The sequence below is a fragment of the Lynx canadensis genome, chromosome D4, assembly GCF_007474595.2.
Source record: "Lynx canadensis isolate LIC74 chromosome D4, mLynCan4.pri.v2, whole genome shotgun sequence".
Taxonomy (NCBI): Eukaryota; Metazoa; Chordata; class Mammalia; order Carnivora; family Felidae; genus Lynx; species Lynx canadensis.
In genome coordinates this window covers 19169400-19188543 of record NC_044315.2, presented here as the reverse complement: position 1 = coordinate 19188543, position 19144 = coordinate 19169400, and the positions used below count along the sequence as shown (strand labels likewise).

General features: G+C 43.0%; 1 protein-coding gene across 2 annotated transcripts in view; it reads left to right on the top strand.

Annotated features, from left to right (window-relative positions):
- Positions 1 to 10080, top strand: part of LOC115499941 (guanine nucleotide-binding protein G(q) subunit alpha) — a 316581-nt gene extending 306501 nt beyond the window's left edge. For both annotated transcript variants that reach the window (XM_030294228.1, XM_030294227.1), the window contains exon 7: positions 5641 to 10080. In XM_030294228.1, coding sequence (XP_030150088.1) covers positions 5641 to 5831 — 191 coding nt within the window. In that variant the 3' untranslated portion in view covers positions 5832 to 10080. The remainder of the gene's footprint in view (positions 1 to 5640) is intronic.
- The last annotated feature ends 9064 nt before the right edge of the window (positions 10081 to 19144 follow it).

Genomic DNA, 19144 nt, shown 5'->3' with positions numbered 1-19144 from the left:
ATCTCTCTTGCCATTCTCTGTGTGGTCTCTCCATCTTTGGTTGTGCAGAAGCTGTTCAGTCAATCCTCAGTTCTTCAAGAAGATTCGCTCTATCGGTAGGTGCAGATAACACGTGTCCCAGAGGAGGTGAGTTCAGGGTCTTCCTATGTCACCATATTGGACCAGAACCAAACTCTCTGGTGCATTACAGAGAAAGTGTGACAAACCCAGATCTACGTGAATAGTAGTTAAGAGGACAGCTTTGAGTGTCACAGAGTTCCGGCTCTGCCACTTGCATTGTAGGTTTGGACATGTCTATTCAACGACTCAATTTCTTTTTGATAGTAAATAATTGAATAGAACCATATATAAGTCACTTAGTGGGATACGTGGCACAGAGAACACAAACCTGAAAGAACCTCTTACAAAGATGTATCAATAGGTGGATATAAAAGATGATTTTTTAAATATTTTTTTTAGTTTGGGAGGGGAGGGGCAGAAAGAGAGGGAGACAGCGGATCCGAAGTGGACTCTGCACTGCCAGCAGAGAGCCCAGTGTGGGGTTCAAACTCATAAACTGTGCGATGATGCCCTGAGCCAAAGTCGGGCACTTAACCAACTGAGCCACCCAGGCGCCCAGGCCCCCACCCCCCACCATTTTTTAAATTACATTATCGACATAGGATCTACAGTGGATATCAGTTCAACATTGTTTCTGTAGTTCTAAAAGCTCCCTCAGAAAGGTGATTTCTTCAAAACACGAATAATTCAGTTTGGCTTTGTAGCTTTCTGAGAAGATACAAGCACATCAAGGATGGAGTTTTACTCATGTTTTCATCCCACGTGCACTGGGTACGGTGCTGGCTCACAGAGTGGGCAAGGTTGCGTCTTTGGTGAACTGAATTTCCCTTCTCAAATGTGTGTAAGATTCTAAAGGTTGGTGCATTGAAATGGAAACTTTGGGGATGTTACCAGGTATTAGATACAGTCCTCTGTCTAGTTTGTTAGCAGTGTGTTCCTGTCCCCTATCCAAGCACTTTACTGTGCTTTATTGTGCCTTTAAAAACAAATACTTTGCTAGCCTTTAACAGTGTTTTCATTTTTACTCCTTTTCACTTGCCACTAGTTGGCACTGTTAAAATTTCATTAACCCTATCTATCCCTCACTGTTCCTGAGGAAACTATAGAAGGAAGGAAACTTGAGCTGCCTGGGTGGCTCAGGTCACGATCTCACCATTCGTGAGTTTGAGCCCCGCATCAGGTTTTGTGCCTGACAGCCTGCTTCAGATTCTGTGTCTCCGTCTGTCTGTCTCTCTCAAAAATAAACCAACATTTAAAAAAGAAGAAGAAAGGAAGGAAACTTATCACGTAGCTAACCTGGTCTCCAACAACAACAGACTAGTCTTTAACCACTAGGTCTACCTGAATCAGGTGGGCACGAAGCATCTGGTTACACTTTAACACACGTTTGCCTGACACCCCTAGAAGAGACTCTCTTAATTTTTCTCGTAATCCAATGAGAATCAGCAGGTAAGAAATGACACCCCACCCCATACATGGCCACCTGCAAACCTGATGTGCTTGCATACAGGACGGCAGGGGATAAACACAGCACAGCCTACCCCACAGAGCAAAGCCACCAACGCTTAACTGCTCAGCACAGCGCCCACAGCATGCCACATGTGGGTTTGATTTTTCTGCAGCACAAGACTTTTTTTCTGCAACAGCTGTTTGGGATAATTTTTTTTTCCTCTTTGCCACATCATCCTCCTCTCTTTACCTATCTCCTCCATCCAGTAAATTTCCCTGGGTTCCCCCATCACTGTAAGCATTTTCCTTCCCACGTGCCCGTCTTGCGAAGGTTTTAAACCGTGAACACGGTTTTTACTGTTAACCTCCCCCAACGTGCACGTAAGGCACACAGGCGACTTAGCCATGGAAAAAGAAAAGAAAAAAAAAAAAAAAGACACTTATTCACAAAGCAAACACAGCTGTCATTGCATACAAAGCCCTTGTAAGATGAGCTACAACTGAAAAAAATTCTAGGCCTACTCTGCAGTGCTGTTTTTATAACAAACATGTTTATAGTATTATGAACTTCACACTTCCAAGGTCTTAATCATAATGAGTGCCATTTCTGTATTTCTCTTCAGAAAGAGAAATTACCGTTTCCACATGGACGTGAATTGCAGAATTGTTCAGAGAGACTCTGGTGCTCTGTGCGTGCTAGGATGTCTGTAAGGATTTCTTTGTAGTTTGTGTTTATTCAAATAATTTAATTTATGCTTAAAAACTTAACACACTGCAAGTGATCTTCACTGAACTTGAGTCTAGTTCTGAGGGCTTAAAAAAATAGCCCCTTTTTTCTCAAATAGGATAGATATACAAAACCAAAGGGAACTTCCTTCACAAACCAGAAAGCTGGGGTTCCTTTATATGGGAACCTTCTCCAACCCCAACAGTCTATTAGTCCTAGTTCTAAATATTTTCTATTACTGCTGTGGAATTAATAACTTAATAGTACATTGAGAAAAACAGGACATTATAATCCTAGTATTATGGCACTTTCATTATGATGCCAGCCTTCTTAATTGCTGACAAAAATTTCAATTCTGGTCACTGAAGTCAAAAATGCAAACATGACTTTTGTGGTCATTGTTCAAGTGGGAATAGCCCATTTGTCTTCATGGCTCTTTCTCTCCTCCTTCTGGCAGGGTTAGATATGAACTCATAGGGGTAATCCCCAATTTGCAATCAGGCCATTTTGAAAAGTCTTCAAGTTGGCCGTCTAAAATTCACACTGCATTTGGTCGGAAGCAGTAGTCAGGCCCTCAGTATAGTGTTCCAAGATTTCTTTATCCCAACCAGTAGATAACAAGAATCTTGACAGAAGAAATGGAGGCTGTGGATCTTGAGATGGTCCTGTCAGAAGGAAGTGGAGGAGGAGAAGGCTATGGCAGGACCTCCTTCTTTCTTAGGATGGAAAAGACGGGGGAAATGTACATATATGGGCCTCAAAGACTAAGATGGATACTCGGTACTCGATAGTAACGTTAAGACACCACACCTAGTTAATAAATTTTAAATTAATACATTTGTCAGGATCTATTAAATAAGTTTTTAAAACCGCTTTATCGACCTATAATTCACATACCATGTAATTTACCCATTTAAAGCTACAATTCAGGGCTTTTTGAAGTACATTTTACCATAACTTACACATTAAAATGTGTCATCTTCATCATCTTAAAGCATGTAGTTGAGTGACAATTATGTTCACAATGCTGTGCACCATCACTATTCCCAAAACTTTTTCCTCACCCCAAACAGAAATTCTGTGACCCTGAAGCACTAACTCACTTCCCCCTCACCCCAGCCAACCTCTAACCTACTTTGTCTCTATAAATTTGCCTATTCTGGGTACCTCCTATAGGTGCAGTCATACAAGATGTGTTCTTTGGTCTGGCTTATTTTACTTAACATCATGTTTTGAAGGTTCATGGGTGTTGTGGCAGCCATCATAACTTGTCCATGGATGAGTAACATCCCCTTGTGTGTCTCCTACCTCTGGTTTATCCATTCCTTTCTGTCCTCTGTTGATGGACACTTGGGTCCTTTCCACCTTTTGGTTCTTATGAATAATACGACAGTGAAATTCATTGTTTAAGTAACTAGTAGAGTCCCCCCCCCTTTTTTTTAAGTTTATTTAGAGAGCACAAGCAGGGGAGGGGCAGGGAAAGAGAAGCTGAGGCAGGCTCTATGCACTGTAGCACAGTGGCACTAGGGGCTCGATCTCCCAAACTGTGAGATCACGACCTAAGCCAAAATCAAGAGTCGGAGGCCCAACCGACTGAGCCACCCAGGCGCCCCAGAGTCCTTGCTTTTGATTCCTTTGGATATATATACCTAGGAATACAATTGCCGGCCATTTGGTCATCTATGTTTAGCTTTGGGAGGAACTATCCACCTGTTTACGACAGCAGCTACACCGTTGCATGTTCCCACCAACAATGCACAAGCGTTCAGATTTTTCAACATCCTTGCCCATACTGTATCCTTTTTTTTCTTTTTATTATAGCCATTCTGGCAGATGTGAAATAACAGCTCACAGTGGTTTTGATTTGCATTTCCCCGATGATTAAGAATGTTGAGCCTCTCTGTGCTCATTGGCCAGCTATATATCTTTGGAGAAATGTCTATTCAGGCCCTTTTGCCCATTTTTTATTCAGATTGTCTTTTTGTTGCTGAGTTATAGGAGTTCTATTTTCTGGAAGTTAACCTCTTATGAGCTATGTGTTTGGCCAGTATTTTCACCCATTCTGTAGGTGGTCTCTTCTCTGTCTTGATGGTGTCCTTTGATGCCCAAAACTTTTAAATTTTGATGAGGTCCAATTTTTCTTTTGTTGCCTATGATGTTGGCACCCTATCTAAGAATGCATTGCAAAATTTTACTTTTTTTTTTTTTTTTTTAAGATTTTAATATTTGGGGCTCCTGAGTGGCTCAGTCGGTTGAGCAGACCGACTCTTGGTTTCTGCTCGGGTCATGATCTCACAGTTTCGTGGGTTTGAGCCCCGCATCAGGCTCTGTGCTGCCAGTGTGGAGCCTGCTTGGGATTCTCTCTCTCTCCTTCCCCCATTCTCACTGGGTCTGTCTCTCTCAAAATAAGTGAATAAACTTAAAAAAATTAAAGACTTTAATTTTTATTTTTGAGAGAGAACGAGCAGGGAAGGGGCAGGGAGAGACACACACACAGAATATGAAGCGGGCCCCTGGTTCCAAGCTAACAGCACAGAGCCTGACGTGGGGCTCGAACTCGCAAACCACAAGATCGTGACCTGAGCCAAAATCGAACCCTTAACCGACTAAGCCACGCAGGCACCCCTCATGGCAAAATTTTAAGCTAAACTTTTACTATACCCTGGTAAATACATTGCAGTCCTGTTTTAAGGCATCTAGAAGAGTGTTCAGCCTGAAAGACACCCCAAATAAAGCTAAGGAAACATACACCAGTCTTTCTCTTATCATCACACATAGTGAATTCAACACTACGTAAATGTAGTTTGCCCGGAAACACCAGCAATCTAGAAGCTAGGTAGCAGAGCACAATTGAAGGTGGACCTGACATAAGATTTTTTTTTTTTCAAATTTATTTTGAGAGAGCGAGCGAGCTAGTGAGCATGAACAGGGATGGGGCAGAGAGAGAATCCCAAGTAGGCCCCCCCACTGTCAGCTTGGAGCTCATGACCTGAAACCAAGAGTCTTCTGCTCAACCAACTGAGCCACCCAGGTGCCCCAGGAACTATTCTGAAACAGATTTCAGTCTGGAGAATGTAAAAAGATCCACAGCAGGGGCGAGGGGCCCCTGGGAGGCAGATTGACAGGAGAGCCTAAGGCAGCTCTATCCATACGCCTCTTTTCACCTAACCACACCTTGTGGGTGGGTGGGTGGGTGGACGGACAGGCAGACGAATGGATGGTCAGATAACATGCCAAAGAGGAACAGTTGCACATACTCAAGTTGGGGAAGATGGTTATAACAGATCAAATCTGCAGTGCAAGCGTCCTCTCCATGGCATTGTTACCAACCCAGTGAACACTTACTGCTTATAGGCACACACAGATCCGCTGACAAATCGTCCCTTTCTTCCCTTGACCAACAGGACCCCAGAGAGATGCCCAGGCAGCTCGAGAATTCATCCTGAAGATGTTCGTGGACCTGAACCCTGACAGTGACAAAATTATCTACTCCCACTTCACATGCGCCACAGATACCGAGAACATCCGCTTTGTCTTTGCCGCCGTCAAGGACACCATCCTCCAGTTGAACCTGAAGGAGTACAATCTGGTCTAATTGTGCCTCCTCAGTACCGCCCGTCCCTTCCCCGGTGGGCTGTTGAAGCTGTACAAGAGGGACTGGATTTCTGTGGAAAACCATTTGCATAATACTAATTTATTGCCGTCCCGGACTCTGTGTGAATGTGTCCACAGGGTTTGTAGTAAATATTATGATTTTATTTAAACTATTCAGAGGAAAAACAGAATGCTGAAGTACGGTCCCAGCACATTTCCTCGCTGTCTTTTTTTAGGCAAAAACCTTGTGACTCAATGTATTTTCAATTCTCAGTCATGCACTCACCAAGATAAGAGTGGTTTCTTTCTCTTTTTCTTTTCTATTGAGGAAAACAAAGCTGATTGCCCTTTTCCTCACCCCCTGCCCTCATCCTGATTTTCCCTGGGTCACAACGGCCTTTATCCTAGTTCCATTCTTGGTCAAGTTTTTCTCTCCAACGACAGGACAGCGCCATTTGATTTAAGCCATCGGCATCAGCTTAAGTTAAACGGTTTGTAGTGTTGCTGAAGGATTCTAAGTATTAATACTGTGGTTTTCAATGTATTGCTCTGGATACACATATAGAGTTGTTTTTATATCAGTACATGATCTTGCCTCACTTTGGGCTAGGAGGGTGGATGCCCGTCTTACAGTGAAGGGTCGTTTCTTTTGGATTCCTACCTTCAGCCATAGCTTGGTTGCTGAGAGAAATATGCACAGACAGTAAGGCAAGAACAGAGACCACAGTTGTGTTTTTTTTTTAACGCCATGTGCCATGGTCCTTCCACCCTTACTTTTTTTTTACCCTCTCTTTAAATTGCAGATGCCAAAAAAAAAAAAAAAAAAACCATTTTCTATATATATGTATATGCCCAACAGACACTACATTACCCCAATGGCTGCTATCCAGAACCTGTTTCTTAGGTTGTTCATTTTTCCCCACCTTGGTTCAAATTTTCATCCTTTTTTTTCCCCCTTAGTGTTTGGGCCATAATTTATTATGGGTATGTGTTGCCAAAGCTGGCTTTTTTGTAAAAGTAAAGTAGTAAAAATTTCAGAGGTAAAAGCCAGTATCTCACAAATGGAAGAGAGTAAGAGTGTGAGGCCTAAATAATTGGCTGAGAATCCACCTGAAACACCAGTTGCCCAAGAATAGGTAACTGCCAATTTGACTGGCATGGTCCATTCTTTTCTCTGCCCTCGAGATCACATTTAGTGTACGTTTCGTGTTGAGTGTCCAAATCAGCAATGTAAAATAGTGTCTTCTGTGATAGAACATGAAATCTGCTTCTGTCTCTTCCTTTAAAGCCGGTCTTACCCTTCGTGTTTCTTTAAGGTCAAGTAGGTCTGCCAAGGACGTTATTCAAGTATTCGGACACCTTTAATTTGCAAAATCCGATGTTACTGCTGGTTTACCACCTTTGTGAACTTTTTAAACCGGTGACCGATTAAGTTGAATTTGAGTTAGGTCCACAAGACTTCCTTAAGAGTTAACCCCTCGGTGTTTTATAGAACATGCATTTGTGTAACTAAACCTCTTAGGAGAGATCATTGGAGTTCTCAATGTGCAATTTTTCAACAAATGCAAAAAAAAAAAAAAAAACCCAAAAAACAAAACAGCACCTGTATTAATGAGCTTCGGTCCAGCAGCTTGAGTTGACATACGATTTAAGGAAATAAAGATTATTTTAAACCTGCTGGGGAATAAGAATTAGGCCGCGACACTGGTCTTATTTTAAGTATCGTACTCTCTGGCACAAGTCCAAACTTCCCTATCCATCAACTCTTGGGGAACAATGAAGGCAAGAGAAAATGAATGGCTTACTAGAGGAGAACCAGGGTTACTAAGCAGTAGTGGGATGTTCTCCTTCCTTTCCCGGCCACAAACACCACAAGTTACTTTTTCACTTTGCTCGGAAAGCAGCTCTAATTTAATTGAGAACCAGACTGCCTGTAGGTCTAGTGCAATTCTGAATGCTCTAGTCATTGTACATACACCTCTTGCTATTGCCGCATCCATACGGGCTTTGTAATCGTTAATTTTTTTTTTGGCAGATTGAATGTGCTGTATTGATATGTATCTATGTAAGTGTATGTCTTATAGCTAATTCACATTTTGAATAATGTTATTTTATTTACTTTTTTAAGAGAGGAGAATGTAAATTTGTCAGTTTATTTCTGACTAGGGATATTTTTTTTTTTTCCATTTAGAAAAGAAAAAAAAAAAACCTTACTATCGTACAGAGCGGTACTAGCATCGTGCTGTATAAAATCATTTGCACATTCCTGAGTAGAGGTGTACTGATAAGACCCAAAGGTAATTTCATAGCAAAATACATAAAATCGGTCGGAGCTTTTATACAAACATGGAAACCAACTTTGTAGAACTTTTGCCATTTGACCTAGGATTGGAATATGAGCTTTTATACGATTCATATTCTTATTTGGCAAATGCACAGTTTAGTATTACCTCTCTGATGGCCTTTATTAGAAAGGCAGTTTTAGAAGCTATTGTGATCCACTAAGGAAATGTTTTAACAGCTAGAGACCACTGCTTGCCTGAAAGGGCAATCTTAAATTTGGTGCAGCAAAAAAAAAAACAAAAAAACAAAAAAACAAAAAAAAAACGAAAAAAAAGAAAAAGAAAAAAAAGAAAAAAGTAAAAAAGAAAAGAAAGAAGAAAAAAGTCAACAATAACATTTGAAGGCCTACAGTGTGTATAGAGAAAACCTCATCACAAGATCCTAAGTGTTACAGTTTTAGGGAATCAAGATATTCTATTTAATAGAGCTATAGTAGATGTAGTCAATTAAACATGATCTCAAAGCTCGAGGAAATTGAGCAAACAGGGAAAGATTGTTCTATTTGTCTTTATGAAATTGGAATGGAATTGCTATGCAGAATTGAGGTTGGTGGCTTCGCTGTTTGCCGGAGGGTGCATGACAAGATCCCTTTCTCTTGAGAAAGGAAGAAATTGATCACCCTCGCTGCAGTGATGCATGGAAACCTAATTGTATCCACACTAGTCAATCGAAGCTAAAGGATTTTTTTTTCTGTTTCTTTGGGGTTTTATTGAAGGGGCTAGGGGTGGGAAGGGATTCTTTTCAGTTTTGTATAAAAAAAAAAAACAAAGTTTACTCATGCTTTCTATTATATTGTGATTGCAAGCGTTAGAAGCGTGTGCCACTTGTCTCCTGCCATTGATGCTCCAGGTAATGGAGGCCTGTGGCCAGTTTTTGGTGACTTGGGCATGTCTTATTCAAAAACAAAAACACAAACCACAAAAACCTTTCTTCAGCATACCAAGGCAAGCAGCCATTTCATGACTCACCACATTGCAGTGTACCAGTTTACAGATAATTTTTCCCTTTTTTTGCGTGACATGGCAGTTCCAAACCCACAGAGAATTCCTCATTTGTAAATTGGAGGTTTGTACTATGCCTTACAGAGCTTAAATCCAGAAGTTTGTGCCTCATCTCTTGAAACAAAGGGAAATAACACACCCATTCAGAAGTCAATAAATCCCCTCGAAGTTTTTGTTTTTTTAAAAAAACATTTTCATACAAAGAGCTCTGTTGAATGTCATGAATAGACTTGGGGGAAAAAAAATCTTAGGAACCTGCATTTGTTGTTTACTAGCATATGACATCTACAAAAGGTATTCAAAGAACACCTGAAACTTGTATTTTTTTTTTTTTTTTGTGGATTAACTAGCAAGCCTATTACAAAAAGGTAATTCAGCTAAAGGACAATTTACTTTTTGTACTTTAGACTATCTTGATTGTCAAGGTGTATGAACTGTAATTTTAAAATTTATACTGCCACATGATTGTAAATGTTAGTTGTCTTAAGTTAGGAATTGGTAAAAAGCTATTTATGCTGGATTTGGGTCAAACGACTTATTTGCAAAAAAAATAATGGGAAGAAAGGGCTGTATAATGAGATACTGCAAGACTCAGATATTGGTTGGAAATAACCTTCAAATTACCCTCAATTTCCCTTTGTTTTCAGTTTTTCAAAAAAAATGAATGAAATGAAATACAGAAGAATGTTAACCCATATAAAAATAAAGTGTACCCAAGTATTGTAATGTATATTGCTCCTCTTCTTAAAATTAAATAAGGGTTTAAAACCACTTAATTGGTAATTGACAACATCTCAATTGATACAAACAAGGTGTGCTTGGTATTCATTACTATGTTCTTCCAAAGATCTGTCTTTGGTTAGAAACACACAAAAATTAAAACTTACAATAGTGTCTGTTTATCTGTCTCCACATATTTCCAGCATATGTAGCGTTAATAGGTCTGTCCTGGTAACTACGTGTTTGGGGTTTCATTTTGGTTCCACCAAATTAGGACAAGAAATGGCTTAGTTGTATGTGATTAGTTAGAAATTCTTCAAGCCAGACACCTGCTGTTTAGTAAATACTTAGTACAGAGTCTAAACTTGTCATTTGTTTTTCCTCACAGAGTAACAACCCATTCATTGCTGTCTTCCCAACTTCCAATGACCTTTCAATAATACTCTTGCCTCTAGAATCATCTGTTCAAAGTATGCATACACACCCAGCACATAGTAGGTGCTCAAACATTAATTTCCTTCTTAACCTCCCTTATCACGTATCTTCCATTTCTCCATAGGATTCCAACCCAATAGTAAATGACATTTACACATTTCAAAAACACCTATTGGGCAAAATTGGATCTTACTTCGATAAAGCAATTCTGACTTTCATATAAGCTTTGATAGGTAGGAAAAAAAAAAAACAGGGAAGAAAATATTCTTCACTAGAATATTGTCCAGTTTAGAAAGAGATGGAAATTGCTGTGTAACGTTCAGGTTACTTTGACTTCAACACATGTTTTTGGTAGATTTCTTTTCCTCAAAGTACTCTAAATACAACTTCTTGCTGGATTCCTCACCTGTCATCATGTTGGAAACCCTTACTAGACCTATGTATTTAGGGAGTTTTGTCAGAAAACATTTTTAACTTGCAGTATTTAAAAGAATCCTATTTACTGTTCTTAAAATGTCATTCAAATGCATGTATTGTCTTTTGTTTGGGGATGGGAACTAGTTTTGCAAAAAACACCTAATGTTGTATAATAATGCCCCAATGATCTTGCTGGTTAAAAATACAGTATTTTTGGCCATAATTTTGTACTACAGTATTCATTCTTGAGTTTTGCTTCTCTTGAAGTTGCCTAAGCCTCTTCTAGAATGTTTTGTATTCTAGGGAGTTTTGGACTAAGTTTTTCCTTTCCTAAAACACTTTATACTACATATGCCTTGTCCAGGTTTAATAATTTCTATGCAAACACACAGAAAGTGTTTTCCCTTCTGTATATAATCAGATTTTATTCTCCTTCAGTGGAAATAGTCCTACTGACAGCATTTTTCATTTTTTTTTAAACTTGACCTAATGTAGGTGGCAAAAACCTTGTAGATACACAATTTAATGGCTGCTCAGTCAAGACTTACAAAGAGCTGCCTGCGTTCAACCCGAGGCAGTCTTCGAATTAGGAAAGATCGACTGGCTGAAAGAGGCAAGTGCTTGGCTCAGAGCTTCCCTGTTTGAGCAGCCAGAGTGAACAGGTCCACTCCACATGGGAAAAAGGAGCTGGTGTAGGTGTCCTTTAGGGCTGTGACTCTTAGGAAAAAAACCCTGAGGCTTTTTGGAGATCAGCTAAAGCCAAGTTTTTCTTTAACTTTGTGAAGTTAAAATGATGGTGAGGATAGCGAAGGGTTTTCTAGAAAATCGGTGCATATGCAGGGATGTAGAACCCTAACCGAATCAAAACTTGTTTCTGCTCCTTACAACCAGGTCTTTCCCAACTAGCGGCCCAGCCTTTACGGAATTTTCTGGGCTTTTTTCGGCATACTCGTCCTTTCAAATACTTTCGAAAGTAAAACTTTCACTTAAAAGCCTTTGGGTGAGGCTCTCCTGTTCTGGCATGCTTTAGAGACCATTTCTGGTAGTCGGTGTCCCCTCCCTGGGTCTTTTTTTTTTTTTTTTTTTTTTTTTTATTTTGGGCATCTTTTTTTTTTTTTAATTTAATGTTTGTTTTTGAGACAAGGAGAGACTGAGTATGAGCGGGAGAGGGGCAGAGAGGGAGACACAGAATCCGAAGCAACTCCAGGCTCAGGTGCCATCACAAAGCCCGATGCGGGATTTGACCCCACAAACCGCGAGATCATGACCTGAGCCGAAGTTGGATGCTTAACTGACTGAGCCACCCAGGCGCCCCTGGATCTTACTAGTAAAGGATGGTGTGACTGAGGACTCTCAGTGAGTACAGGCCTGGAGTGATCAGTCCCTACAACTCCCCCCCCCCACCCCCCACCGCCCCGAGGAAGTGAGGTGTCAGGCAGCCTCCATCATCCCCCCACTCTGTGGCCTCTGGGACCTATGTCCATCTGCACCATCCTCTTGAAAACCCATAACCCACAGAAAAAAATGAACTCGCTCAACCTTATTTGAGCCAACTATTTTAACTTGACCTTTGACTCTAGACGCAGCCTACTTAGAGGTTTTCGGTCCTAGCCTTCTAGAAATGATAGCAAAGTCGTTGGTCTGAAAGGGTCTCTGTCTTGTTCCTCATCTCCCCTGCCATTTTACTCTTCAATTGGGATAGATTACTGCCTCTTAAGAAACCAATTAAACCACAGCAGAAAAGTGGAGCGTGGAAACTAATGCTACAGAACAGCCCTGGTTCATTTGACCATAAACAAGAGCAATTTCTGATGGTAAATGAGTCAGTATCTTGCTTTCTTTTGGTGTCTAATTTTGGGTTCTTACCACGTTCCTAAGTTATGCTGTATTTAAGCCCTTATTGAAAGGTGGATCACGGTCAGAAAGTAGAAGGCTACGGTTAAGGGTAGGTTTCTGGCTGTTAAGTTATCTAGGCATTACCACTCTTCCTTTGTTTCACTGTCAAGGCTAAATTAAAGATGGACAAGGAACTCCATGCAGTCTACTTAAGGGAGCACCTTAAATCCCTGTAAAACAAGGCCTTGGGTTATAGAATGTAGGTCTCTTTAAAATCTAAGATGCACACGGAGTTCTGAAAAGATTCTGTTTTCTCTGAATTCTTACGCCTCCGGACTTGAAAGCTGATCTGTGTCGCTTTTCTCTCTCCCTGTTTTCTTCAAGGAGGCAAAGGCCAGAGCATTTTCCTGTCCCATAGGCTTATGGGTAAAGTAAGGCAACCTACCCTCTTTAATTAAGACGGTAATTCAACCAAACCCTGGTAACAAAAAGCTGATGGTGGGATCTCCTCAGTGCTGGCCTTCCACAGCCCAGTTTGGGCCCTCCCGCCCTGGAGAAGGTGGCATCACAGCTTAGTGGAGGCTATCCCATGGAGGTGGACTACGGAAAGGGACCTGGGGACTGTCACTATTCCCAGGTTAGCCAACATACTTGTACGGTGAATATGTCAAGGCTCTTTGGAAATAAGAGGACGGATAAAAGACATACTGACAAACGAAGCTTGGCCAACACTACGTGTCTGCAAATGGCAATTCCAGCCTGTAGACCCAGCTGCTGAGAGGCTAACGTTGCTGACGAGGCCATGTTTGTGTCTACCCTGGGGCGTGCCTTACCTGGGACGCCGTGCCGGCCGGGAGTCCCACACTGCCTGCCACAGGCTGTCCGGTCAAGGCACCAGCTGGGGCACACCTGAGGGGCAGGGCCCACATCAAGGACCGTGTAGCAGCAATGATTATACAGAAGGGGTCTGCTGCTTCCTGGGCAACAGTAAAGGGCCCACTCCAGTCATCTCCTGGTAAATGGTTAACAACGGGGGCAGAGGAGGCAGAAGTGTGGGACGCCTCTGCGGGGTCTGCTCATTTCCATGGTGTGAATAAATGCCCGCCACAGCCAGTTTTAAGCCACTGATTTGTGAGGGCAGCTGAATTCGGGTGGGGAGAGAGCCTAACAGTGGCCTCTCTCAGGCTGTTCCTGCAAACCACCCTCAGGCCCCTGAGGAGACCACCTTTCTTTCCACCTGGAGAGAAGGGCAGGGGTATAGACCTAGCTGGCCTATGGCACCCGCAGCATATGAATGCCCTCCTCTTGGGACCTGGAGCTAATTACTAAAGAGCACGGTGCTCACGATGGGCTCACAAATGGCAACTTGGCCAGAGATACCAAGTGCTGTCAACTCAAAAGGAATTGGGACATCAGATCCACCTGACACTTGGGGAGTGTGAGTGTGTGTGCACGTGTAAGAAGTGTTGCAGCGTCTCCAAGCAGCTCAGTCATTGCTGAACAAGGACAAAAAGCTCGTACACAATTTCAGTTGAGTAACTGGATTAATCCTCAATCTTTAAAAACGATTCTGTAATGTGGATATACACACAGAACGTAAAAAATGGTTTGATCAAGAAGGTGTGTATATTTTACAGGCAGGAGTACACAGACTAGCTTATCCCTTGGTTATTAGAAGCATTTTTTTTTTTTTTTTGAGAGAGAGAGAGAGGGGGAGAGTGCTAACGGCTGAGGGTCAGAGGAGAGGGAGAGAGAGAACCTTAAGCAGGCTCCACACCCGACATGGAGCCCAACGTGGGGCTGGATCTCACAACCACGGGATTAGGACCTGAGCCGAAACCAAGAGTTGGATGCTTAACCGACTGAGCCACCCAGGCGCCCCCGAAGCACTTTAAGTCACAGAAAATCATTCTTCACATGGACATGATCCAGACAAAAATGATCCGAAAATCCACAGCTAGCATTTTCTTTAAGAAGTTTTTCTCTAGGGGCGGCTGGGTGGCTCAGTCGGTTAAGCGTCCAACTTCAGCTCAGGTCATGATCTCACGGTTCGTGGGTTCGAGCCCCGCATCAGGCTCTGTGCTGACAGCTCAGAGCCTGAAGCCTGCCTCAGATTCTGTGTCTCCCTATCTCTCTCTGCCCCTTTCCCACTAGAACTCTGTCTCTCTCTCTCTTTCTCTCTCTCTCTCAAAAATAAATAAACACTAAAAAAAATAAATTTAAAAAGTTTACTAAGGAATGCATTAAAAAAAAACCTATCTGGCCACAGATCGTTAATTAGTAACTAAAGAAACAATCAATAAAGGAAGTTATGCAAAAAGCTGAACCAAATCACGATTTCCATGCCAACTCTAAATTTTTTTTTTAACATTTATTTATTTTTGAGACAGAGAGAGACAGAGCATGAACGGGGGAGGGTCAGAGAGAGAGGGAGACACAGAAACTGAAACAGGCTCCAGGCTCTGAGCAGTCAGCACAGAGCCCGACCGGGGCTGGAACTCACATACCGGGAGATCGCGGGGCTCGAACTCACATACCGCGAGATCGTGACCTGATCCGAAGTCGGACGCTTAACCAACTGAGCCACCCAGGCGCCCCTCCATGCCAACTCTGAAAAGACCTATTTGCTCGTTTATATCGACTACTCTCTGGCCCATATTCAGCTTATTTTTACAACAAAGGAGGAGGAATCTGATGGCCACTTACCATTGGTCTTTCTTACTAGAGGTAATAAAGGAGGTATTAAAATATTAGGACATTGTAAAATAATCATTATTGGAGACCAAGGTATTTGATATTTTCCTACCTGCTAACACCTGTCTTCTCATTTCTCATGAGTAAGGTACGTTAGCCACGATTCTTAGGGTTGCAAATGATGGAAACCCAATCTACACTGGCTTAAACAAACAAGGAAATTGATTGGCTCAAGTAACTGGGAATCTGGATTCAGGGGTTCAAATCATGGGAGGATAATTCTCTTTTTCTTTATCTCATGGCTCAGATTCTATCCATATTGGTGTCATAATCATGTAAAGATGCTCCACATCTTTGCACAGATGGCTACCAGAAGCCCAAAGGTTTTTCGTATTTTCAAAGTTGTTATCTTAGAGGAAGGGGAACACAGACTTTCAGACGGCTTGGGGAAGTTTCAGGAATGATTAGTTTAACATATTGCAACCAGTCTCTGTGGTTAAAGGATGGAGTGTTCTCGGTGAGTAGGTGTGGGTCATGCGGCCACCTCTAAACCAAACTTACCTGGGGGTAAGGAGATGGAATGCTCTGAAATACCAGGCCTGGGTCCTGTGCTCCTCCGTGGATCCAGAAGCAACATTAGTCCCTTTGTAATCCACATGGGTGGGACTGGATTTTCACTGAATGGTGGACAAGAGCTGAGCAAACATGTCTTTCACCCAGAATATCTCCTCCTATTTTTTTCTTGGACTGAAATCTCGCTACAAATAGTGGCAAATCAGTGTTCAGTGCAGAGTCAGAGAACACACAAACAGTTCAGACACACGGACTCCAACAAAAAAACCCTGAAGTATATATATATTTTTATTTTTTTACTGTTTATTATTTATTTTTGAGGGAGACAGAGACAGAATGCGAGTGGGTTAGGGGCAGAGAGAGAGGGAGACACAGCATCCAAAGCAGGCTCCAGGCTCTGAGCTGTCAGCACAGAGCCCGACGCGGGGCTCGAACTCACGGACCGTGAGATCATGACCTGAGCTGAAGTCGGACGCTCAACCGACTGAGCCACCCAAGTGCCCCAAACCTGAAGTATATTCTAAATAAATAGTAATGATTCCTGGACCCCATTATGCAATGAAATATATCTTTATTTGTTCATGGTAGGTACCAGAGCGTAAATGGGTAAGAGTAGGGCTCTGCTATCACAGTGGGGTTAAAATTCAGTTCTGTCATTTTCTGGTTCTGTGAACATGTCATGTAAATTTTCCAAACCTCAGTTTCCTCAACTGTGAAATGGGGGGGAATAGTATCTGCCACACAGAATGACGTGAGTTTAACTCTATAAAATGTTTAGCAAAGTCATGGTGTCTGGTAAGCACTCAATAAATGTTAGCCTTGTTCATTCAGCAAATTTCTTATGTGCTTGGTACCATGGATGTATTCCCATGGCAAGAGGTAGGATACGAAAATATGATTCTTGCTCTGTGGGATCTTGAAGTATGTGAGCAGAACCCCCCTCCCCCACCAAGTACATCATATCACCTTGCAGTGTGAGGTGTTACCCTGATTGCCACAGTGTTGGGGGTGGGGTGGGGAGCAGGCACTATGGGTAACCCTTTCTGAAGCTGGTTTAATCTGCTCTCGGCCTGGGAGCACGAGTAAGATTCACAGGCCGGGAGCAGTGGGACAGCTTTGTAGTTCAGAGTGAGGGTACCTGACGGCAGCATTAGCATCGCTTGGGAGACTGTTAGAAATGCAAAATCTTGGGGCGCCTGGGTGGCTCAGTCGGTTGAGCGTCCGACTTCCGCTCAGGTCAGGATCTCGCGGTTCGTGAGTTCAAGCCCCGTGTCAGGCTCTGGGCTGATGGCTCAGAGCCTGGAGTCTGCTTCGGATTCTGTGTCTCCCTCTCTCTCTGCCCCTCCCCCATTCATGCTCTGTCTCTCTGTCTCAAAAATGAATAAACATTAAAAAAAAAAAAAAGAAATGCAAAATCTTGGGCCCTACCTAGGGTGACCAACCATCCAGCTTTGCCAGGGAGGCAGGGCTTCCAGTGCTGCAATGCAAAATTCCGGGCACCCTGGGACATGTTGGGACACCCCGGCCCCCAGACCTGCTGATTCTGACTCTGGAAGCCAGGCCAGGAATCTGTGCTTTAAGCAGCCCCACAATATTGGAGAGGCTCTGTTCTAGAGGAGAATGAAGTGTGAACAAAGGCTCAGAGTGAGAAAAACTGCCCAGACTGGTTTCTCATTCTCCACAGCTGCCTCCTGGGTGCCAGGTGCCCCTGGGAAGGGATACAGGGCAGCTGGGGTCTTCAGGGCGGGTCTCCGCCTCTGGCTGAGCTAGGAGGACACAGGGATGAAAAGACTTTGCAGACACCTACCCCTCCGTCATCTGCCTCAGCCCCACCTCAGCCAGGGGAAGACTGCCTCTGAGGGGACTGTTTGGAGAGAGAATAGGGAAGAAGGGGAGGGAGGAAGGAAAACGGAAGACACTTGGGGGCCCCAGCCTCTGGGCCTGGCTCACCCTATTGTTCATTCACAGACTTGCTACAGTGACACAGGAATCGGTTACCTCAGCAATATGGGAACTACAATATGGGCAGCCCCAGGACTGCCTTCCCTTTTACGACAGGCTGACTCCAACGCAGAAGAGAAGAACTCGCGCTTCCCCTCTGGACGCTTCTCAAGAATCTTCAACTGGCTTAATCCAGGGTTGCTCACCCTTGGCACTACTGACATTTGTTATTATTAATATTGCTATCACTATTGAGGTATCGTTGACATACGATAGTATATTGGTTTCAGGTGTGCCATATATCGATTCGACAATTCCTTACTTTACTCAGCGCTCACCACGAGTGTAGTCGCCACTGCTGTTTTGAGCTGCATGATCCTCTGTTGTGGGGCTGACCTGGGCATTACTAAAGGATGTTTAGTGGCACCCCTGGCCTCCACCCACAATAGCCATCTCCTCCCTAGTTGTGACACCCAAAGCTGTTCGGATATTGCCAAATATCCCTTTGCGTGCGTGTGTGCGTGTGTGTGCAAAATCTGCGGGTCAGTTTAGAATGACTGCCCAAATTCCCTGCCTTCAGGGGAAAAGGACTCTGGCTCCATTGCCAGGCACACAGGGTTTTTGAGACTCTTTGGGGAACGATATTTTCAGACCAGCAACCTCAGATATGCAAGGTATATAACTTCATTTTTTATATCCAAACTAAATTTATTTTTTCAAATATTTATTTATTTATTTTGAGAGAGAGAGGGTGAGCTAGTGCGATCAGAGGAGGGGCAGAGAGAGAGAGAGAGAGAGAGGGAGAGAGAATCCCAAGCAGGCTCCACACTATCAGCACAGATCCCGATGCATGGCTCCATCTCACAAACCATCATAAGATCTTGACCAGAGCCAAAATCAAGAGTCGGATGCTTAACCGATGGAGCCACCCAGTTGCCCCCAAACTTAACTTCTTTCTTGAGACTCCCTCCACAAACCAGTTAATGCAAGGTAAGCTTAGTCAAATTAGATCTTTCTCAGTCAGTTCATGGTCTCCTGTCTTTCCTTTACTCTAAGTTCCAAAGGGAGGAAGAGGGTGGTGTTCAGAGGCTGGTCTGGTCCGAGGTTGTCATCTGTCCAAACTGGCTTCCACCATGATGTCTTCCTCTCAACCAATCCTGGGCCAAGGTGTCTCTTCTCTGTGACATTCACTGAGATGCCCAGATTCCTTTCTCTGATTTGAAGAGCTGACTCCCTCCTGGTGTTCTCTACTAAGTCCCCAAGCCCTGCCTTAAGGATTTTCCTGCTCCTTTGCCTAACTCTGTACCTCTCTGGAGAAGACATGCCAACTTTCAGATACGTTTCTACTGGAATC